This window comes from Ailuropoda melanoleuca, chromosome 13, assembly GCF_002007445.2.
Source record: "Ailuropoda melanoleuca isolate Jingjing chromosome 13, ASM200744v2, whole genome shotgun sequence".
Taxonomy (NCBI): domain Eukaryota; kingdom Metazoa; phylum Chordata; class Mammalia; order Carnivora; family Ursidae; genus Ailuropoda; species Ailuropoda melanoleuca.
The window spans coordinates 69,705,669-69,714,167 of NC_048230.1; the positions used below are offsets into that span (position 1 = coordinate 69,705,669).

Here is an 8,499-nt window from a genome sequence, read left to right on the forward strand (position 1 = left end):
TTTCTTTCTCCATTGTTAGCTTGCATTTATGAGAATCGGGCTTTGAACCTGACGCCCTCCTAAACCAGAACATTGTGCCGGGCTCCACCTCCCAGAGCGAACCCGTGTCACCGCAATCTGGGACTTCAGATGGCTTGCTTTCTTTAACGAATTAAGGGGTATTTATAAAAAGAAACATTATTTTTTTTCCCTCCCCTTGTCATGTTCCAGATGGATAGGGAGAGAGTTTGTCTTACTTCAGCCCTGAAGCGTATTTTGGGTGAGAGGTGTTTCATTTTAACCAGAGGGTCCCCTGCACGACTCGGTCTTGTGAGCTGCCAACCGCCCTGAGCCAGCCGGAGAACAGAGGGAGCACTGGACTCTTCTGAGTAGTGTTTTTAGAGAGGGCTTCCTAACAGAGGGCTCCCGCCTCCTTTCCAAGTCTCTGTGCCTGGAGCTTTGTCGATGTCACGATTTCATAAACAAGACAGGAAATGAGGCAAAATGGAAGTGTAGCTCGTGGGGTCTCTGTTGGAAACCTTATTCCATTGCTTTTCCAGGCTTCTTCAGACTCTCCTCGTGGGCTGGATGTCCGCTGAGAGAAGGACCAGGGCCAGAGCACATCAGCTCTTTTAAGACTCCTTTTTAGGGGGTCCTTTTAGTCTGTGTCATGAACCCCTTTGGCATCTGGTGAAGCCTATGGACCCCTCTCAGAACGCTGTTTTTAAAACTCATTAAATAAATACGTAGGGGGCACCTGGGTGGCTCAGCCAGTCAAGCGTCTGACTCTTGATCTCAGCTCAGGTCATGATCTCAGGGTCATGAGATCGAGCCTTGCATCTTGGGTGTGGAACCTGCTTAAGATTCTCCCTCTTCCTCTGCCCCTCCCCCCCAGCCACTGCTCATGTGTGCGTGCTCTCTCTAAATAAATAAATAAATAAATAAATAAATAAATAAATAAATAAATAAAATACATAGGATTACAAAAGACAAGAATTATATTGACTTGAGATAATTATCAAAATATTTTCTACATTTGTAATTTAGTCATATATATATTTTTTAACACACTAAATAAATAAATAGTGGCAGGTCTAGAAGTGTCATGATTTCATAGTATAAACGTGTGACATGAACAATACCTCAAGACCCTGCAGCAGCTGTGACAGGGCGTGGAAGGAGCTGTGGTTTCTGTTGCCAATGAGGTCCCGGTGCTGCTAATAGGCCTCCGGTCTGTGGCCTGCCTGAAATGCAAGATGTTGCATTGCAGTCAGAGGCTGGTGAATATACAGATGTAATTTTGTTTCCGTCCAAGGTCGTGGAACTGGGGGTTCATGGATCAGATTCAGAACTTTTGCTTGAGAGTGACCTTCTCAGCCTGACCACATGGCAGGTGTCATTGTTTACCAAGCCCTGAACACAGGAATAAGAAAAATACCAGCTGATGTTGGCTGAGTGCTTACTAAGTACCAAGTACCCGGTGATATTGGACTCTAGGACTCAGCAATGAAAGGGCCAGCTCCTGGCCACTGGAGACTTACAGTCTAGGGAGGGAAGGCTGACATGTGAATACACAAATATGATAATTTGGGAGTGCAGTGGGTGCTAGAAGTCCATGGTACAGGGCAGTGTAATAGAATGACTTGGAAGGGGAGAATGAGAGGGTCTATTTTCCAGGGAAGGCCTGTCTGAGAGTCACGATGAGGAGAGAGCCATGCAAAGATACAGAGGAAGGGTGTTCCCAGCACAGGGTTTGCAAAGTGCGCAGAGGAGGGAACCAGCTGAAAGCATTCCAGGGCCTGGCAGGAGGCCTGTGGGGCTGCGACAGGGCGCCGGGTGGGGGTGCGCTGGAGCCCTGGAGCACTGGAGATGGAGGCTGAGAAGCTGGCTGGGCCCATCAGGTGGGCGTTGTGGGCCAGACTAAGTGGTTTGGGTTTTCTTCTAAGTGTTATGGGCAGCCTTTGGCAGGTTTAAGCAGGGGAGTGATGTGATGTGATGCGATTTAGATTTTGGAAAGATTCTTCTCGCTACAAGTGGAGAAGGGTGTAGGCAGCTAGGCTGGCAGCAAGGATCCAGTGAGGAAGCCACACGGGGTTCTGGGTGAGAGACCATGGTGGTCTGGACCAGGGTGGGCTTATGAGGTGGAGAGAAGTGGGCACATATGGTGTGTAATTTGGAGAGACTCTGTGACCCAGGGCTGTGGGGGGTGAGGAAGAGGGGTGTAGCGAATGACCCCCATGTTCCCCCTCCTTAGGCCTTGCCCCCCCACCTGAGAAAGGGAAGCCCTGACCTTGCCCCCCCCCCTTGCCTCTTCAGCCCCCTACAGCCCTGGGGCCCCTGGCATGCAGGCTTCCCAGCTGGCCCCAATTGTTGTTACTCCCCAGGGAGTCATGGGAACACACTCCCCCTGCCCCCTCCAGCCCCCTCTTCCCAGACAGGGCCAGGCCCTAACAATGCCCCCTCAGCCAGCCAGTGGCCTGGACACAATGGCCCTGATTCGGTTCATTGCCAGCTCCAGGAGGCCTGCTGGGTTTCCTGGCCTGTTTGGCATATATATAACTCTGGCTTCCAGCAGGGATTTTTTTTGTTAAAAAAAATCCCTGGCTCCTCCTCTCTGAATATCTTAATATATTATAAAAACCCTTTCTCTTCCTACCCTGAGCCCTCCCTTCTCCCCTCCCTAACCGCATTTGCCATGTGCCTGTCAACCCGGGGACCAAATGCAGGTCAGCAGGTGTCAGCGAGAAAATGAGAAACAGGAAGAAAAGCTGCTTGCTCTGCCGTGGCCAACCTCGAATGTGCGGGTGATGCTGCGGATCACGAGAATAATCCGAGGGCTTGTGACATGGCAGGCGCCGTGCCCAGTGCGTTTTGTACACTTGATCTCATTCCTCCTAAGACACCATCAAAGATGAGCTACAACATTATTTGGAGCCCCAAAGAAAGAAAAGAGCTACCAACTACGATTTAGGACATGCCATTGATTGTATGATGCACCTCAATTTCAGAGATAGTAAAATATGGGGGGGACGTCTCAGAATCTGTGGAATATGGGATCACCTCATCTGTATACTTCGTTGCCCTCTGAAGGTATTTTTCTCCTTATCTTTGCACTTACCTGTGCCTCCTAGAGTTGGGGGTGGGGCAGTGCAGGGATTGCTTCATGAACATTCTCCTATTCTATAGCCTCTCTAGAACAGTTTTCTTTGCCTCCTTGCCACCTCGAGAGGAGATGTAAGCAAGCTGCTTCAGTGATTCCTCTTTGATTCCTAACAGCAGCTGACATTTACTGAGTGCTTTCTATGTGCCAGCTCCTGTCCTAAGCACTTTAATGTCCCAACAACCCTATCCACTAAGCACTATTTTTACCATTCTCCTTTGCCAGATGAAAACACAGAGCCCCTCTACTCTAAGGTCCCTTGCTGACTCTGCAGCCCTGGTTCGGGTGAGCACGGCTACTATGTCTGGTTTTTCCTCCTCTCCTTGGAAAAGCAGAATCCCTTCTCAGAGGTTGGTGTGATGCAGAGAATGGAAGTGGCACTGGGTGAACCTTAGAGAAGAGAGAAGCCCCCAGAGCACGAGTTCAGTGGGTAACAGGGTTTGGGGGAAGGGATGATGGCTTATCGACCTGAGACCTGTCCATTTACACCATACCCTGGACCCTCTGGCCCACACCTTACTGAACATATGGACCGATTGATGGCCAAGGACTTAGCCAGGCAGCTGTTGGCTGGTACCAAGCCCCATGTCTCCTGTTTCACCACAAATGCCCACTTTCTCTACTCTGCCTTCTCTTTAGTTATCTGCAAAGCAGAGGAGATGTGCAGGTGCTGGTTAGTTCCTCAGCAGTAAGAATATTGCCAGAAGTAATTAACATTTATTGGGTGCTTACTCTGTGCCAGGGGCAGACATCAGGGATTGCAAACTCAGGTCCCTGGAATGGCAGGGCAAGTAAGGCCGACTGAGGGTCAAGGCTCGGGCTCAAAGGGGGACAGCAATCGCTCAGCACCGTGATGGCCTGGCTAGTATTGCCAGATATTACTGCTTTAAAGGAAAGCTGGATATTCAAATTTTTATATGGCATTTCCCAATTTAAGAAAATTTTAAACTAATTCACAATTCAGGAAAAAAAATACTCCGTGGGCAGATGAAATCATACCTGTGGGACAGTTTGCCAAATCTGCTTGTTTTCTCATTTAACCCTGACACGCCTCCTATAAGGCAGCATCTGCCCCTTCTACAGAAGCCACAAGCCAAGCTCTTCGAGAGCGTGAAGGTCATCCAGCCAAGCCACGTAGCTGGGGTTTTCCTTGACTCCTAAGGCTTGCTCCCCTGTTTGATGGCCTCTCAGATGGGTGAGAGCCGTGTGTTCAGACACAGCCAGAACTGGCACAGTGATAGAACATCTCCAGGCACAGCAAACTGTCAGTCAGAGAATTCGGTGTAGCAATGAGGGATCATTCGAGACAAGTATGGTGTTGCAGACATAAAACTCCCCACATCCTCTGCCAGAACTCAACAATGGATGTCTCTGTGCCCCTTAATAAAATTAAGTCACCACAGAATCATTTCTCCCAAGGATGCAGTCCTTATAATGATGGGATGTTCATGTTTGGAGATTTTTTTTTTTTAATTTTTTTAAACCTAAGAATGTATGCTTCAGTGAGGTGGTGTATGTGGAATAAATAGGCTTGAATTATTTGTGTTGTTTGTCAAACTTCTTAATGAGCATATCGTGCAGGTTTATGTAAATAATTCTGACTCTCCCACTGGACTGTGAGCTCCAGATATCAGAGATGGGGTCTGTTTTGTGTCCAGCTGTCTCCCCAGCACCTAGCACAATGATGCAATTGCTCCATCAGTATCTGTGGATTAAATGAGGTTCAAGTTATGAATTGACTTGTCCAAGGTCACACAGACCGAGGTTCCCATTTATATCGACCAGATTTAGAAGCTCTTCCTATCACTTCTACACAACCCTGCCTCTTGGAATAATTCAAGGGAAAGATAGCTCCACACTGTGGATGATGGTGGGCCCAGGAGTTTCCACTCCTTTGGACTCCTCTAGAGTTAGTTGGTGGAGGTGGTGATTGGGGTGAGCACCTATTAATTAAGCCACTATCCATCATAATCTTTTGGAAACCACACATTACAATCTTGACAGCCCTGAGCCTGGCTCTTGGGGTATTTACAGGGAGTGATGAGGTATGAAGGGCAGGCACTAGGGTTTGGCAGTGGAACAGGCTAAGTTCCCCTCTCATTTCTGCTCTCCGACCTTGAGCTGCGAGTGCCCCTCTCTGAGCCTCCTTCTTCCTGCACCATGTGGATAAACAAGTTTCACTTAAGTGATTATTGGTTGAAAGGAGATCATCGTTGGAAGTGGCTGCCCAGTAACTGTGGAGTTTTTGGAAGCCTACCAGCCTGAAGAGAACTGTTGATGTTGAGAACAGCCTTATCAGTATCTCCCAGGCTTGAGGCCAAGGGGCCCCATCTTTCAGGCCTTTGCTGCTTTCAAGTGGGTATTAATAGATACAGAAGGCCCTTATCTCTTTCTCGATTTCACACTGGGAATTCTGGTCTTCACTCCTTTCTGCTGCCGCAGGACAGGAGGGATTGTGGAAAGAAGGGCACCTGCTTCTACCTGGGAGGTTGGGTACTTGAATACTTTGGGAGGGCAGGCCTTTGGTAAACCCCTAGCTTTGACCTCCACCAAGCATGAATAATCTGCTAGGTAAGCTCATGCCCTTTGGGCCTCAGCGTCCTCATCATGACATGGGGCAATAACAGCAATATCTGTCTTCCTTCTCCAGCAACCACTACAGTGCTTGGCAGAAGACAGGTGCTCCATAACTGCTTGTTGAATGACTGTTGGGTATGAGAGTACTTTACAAAGCAAATGTTACTGTTATTGAGACCGTTTGGGATGATATGGAGAAAGGAAACTCCATCTGGAATAGAATAGAAATGTTGCTGCCTTCTCTTACTCTCTATCAGAGTCGGGCCTGACTATTTCAAATGAGACCTACCATTTTTTTTTTTAATATTTTATTTATTTATTTATTTATTTATTTGAGAGATCGAGAGACAGCAAATGAGTGGGGAGCGGGAGGGGGAGGGGCAGAGGGAGAGGAAGAAGCAGGCTCTCTGCTGAGCAGGGAGCCTGTGGTGGGGCTTGATCCCAGGACCCTAGGATCATGACCTGAGCCAAAGGCAGATGCTCAAACTGATTGGGCCACCCAGGCCCTCCAGAGACCTACCATTCTAATAATGGTGGCTTCTCTATCTGGGGAGAAGTGAGACAGGCTGATCCCATGGCTGGGAATCCACTGTAGGCCAGATCCTATCACTGGCTGACCTCACAGGTCCCTACTCCTGAACGGGCCTCTATTTTCCCATCTCTGCAGCAAGAGGCTTACACAGTCCATGGTCCCTTCTAGTGCTGACAGTCTTGGATTTACAATGAGCAATTTATTCCTTCCTTCCTTCCTTCCTTCCTTCCTTCCATCCTTCCTTCCTTCCTCCCTCCCTCCCTCACTTCCTTTCTCTTTTAGAGAGAGAGCAAGGGCGCACACAGGGTGGGGAGGGGCAGAGGCAGACAGAGAATCCCAAGCAGGCTCCACGCCCAGCACAGAGCCGGACACAGGGCTGGATCTCATAACCCTGAGATCATGACCTGAGCTGAAACCAAGAGTCAGATGCTTAACCAACTGAGCCACCTAGGCGCCCCCTACAACGAGTAATTTCAAAAACTGCTTTGGAGACTCCTGCTGCATTCCTAAACCACCTCATAGTTTATAGAACACTTACAGCAGATTCCTTATGTTTTTTATCCGAATGGCAACCCAGGAAGAGGCCAGGGCAATGTGCCCATTTTACAGATGAGGAAACTGGAGCTGAGTATTGTCCTCAAGGGGCTATAATTCAAGGCTGCACCACACATTTTGGTTATACAGGCATACTGTTTTTTCTCAAGAGCATAAAAATCACCTGGCATTGGGGGGCGGGGTGGGTAGGGGATTGCTGGTGAAAATACAGATTCCTGAGCACTTAGAGATTCTAAATTGGCAAGGCTGGAGTGGGCCCAAAGTTAACAAGTGCCCAGGTGATTCTGAAGCCAGGTGCTGAGGACTCCTTTTAGCGAGCCAGGGCCTCTTTTCTGTACTCTGTGTAGCCTCACGCACCAGTGTGTTCCTTTCCTAACCTTTCTCAGCACCTGTTCTGGGCCAGACCAGTGTTGGGAGGAGGCCCTATTGGAGCTTCCAGTCTGGTAGGAGAAGCAGATGGAGAAACTGAATGTGTGGTCAGTGTTGGAACAGAGGCAGCATTGGGCAATGGAGGAAGTGAGTAATTACGACTCTGGAGGGCTCTCTGGAGGAAGTCATGTTTATGCTGGGCCTAGGGATTTGATCTTTGCTTGTGTATTAGCTCCTTTTTAAATTTTTCCTGTGGGTCATCCCCACCAGATGGCAGGCAAGTTCATAGAAATGATCAAGTCTCACATCTCTGCCCTCAGAGCTGGCACAAGGCCTGGCACAGAGGAGAGGACAATATTGGTCAAATCAGCTGACCTGAGCAGCGAAAAATGGCTGATGGAGAGGTCCCAGGGCCTCCGGATTAAATGCATTTTCATGCTCAGCACCCTCACCTCCTCCCTTTGTGAGTTCTAACACGGAGTGAATGGTGGAAATTCCTCATCATATTCCAAACGTTGTTACCTCTGTTCCTCTCCTTCTCTTTTCACTAGTCTGAGCTCTTCAAGGTCTGAACTAAGAATGGGGCACAGAGCAGGCTCTCAAAACGTTTGCTGAATAAATGGGTGAATGAATGAGTTCAAGCAGAAGCTGTGCATTGGCTATTGAAGAGATTCCGGCTAAAAGGGGGCTTACAGGAAAGCCCCAAGCTGTACTAGGCCAGATATCCCTCCCCATATTCTAGCAGCCCCCTTCTGCTCAGGCTCAGGGTGAGAGGGACAAGGCAGGTGCAGGATTTGAAAGTAAGTGGTATAGGTGGGGCAAGTTGAGGATGGGAGCGGCAGCTGCGGCTGAACCTAGGAAAGAGGAAGGGCAGTTTCTAGTGATTCGAACTGAAGTTGTTGGGGCTACAGGTGGCGGAGTCTAGGGGTCACGTGAGGTCTGCGTATGGCGTGAAGTGCAGAACGGACGCTCTGTCGTAAAGGTCTCCACATATAGGGGTCAGCAGGATGCTGTGCGTCGGGGTGGGAGCGGGGCCACCACGCCTCGGGTAGGGACAGTCCCGGCTGGGGGCGGGGAGTGCGAAAGCTCCTGGCACCGCCCCGACAAAGCCTGCGCGCGCCCGGTCCCGCGATTGGCCGCGCCTCCTCGCGCCGACGCCCCGTCCCGCCCACCTCCGCCGGTCCGGCGCGCTGCAGCCAATGGGCCCCATCGCCGTCGCCTACGTCACAGTCCGGACAGCCAATGATGAGAGCGCTCGGCGGCTCGTGGCTCTTTCGCGGCAAAAAGGATTTGGCGCGTAAAAGTGGCCGGGACTTTGCAGGCAGCG

General features: G+C 49.7%; 1 protein-coding gene across 1 annotated transcript in view; it reads left to right on the plus strand.

Moving 5' to 3' along the window:
• The first annotated feature begins 8,371 nt into the window (after positions 1-8,371).
• Positions 8,372-8,499, plus strand: part of E2F1 (E2F transcription factor 1) — a 10,038-nt gene continuing 9,910 nt past the window's right edge. Inside the window, exon 1 of the mRNA XM_034641594.1 lies at positions 8,372-8,469. Within this exon, the coding sequence (XP_034497485.1) occupies positions 8,372-8,469 (98 nt within the window). The remainder of the gene's footprint in view (positions 8,470-8,499) is intronic.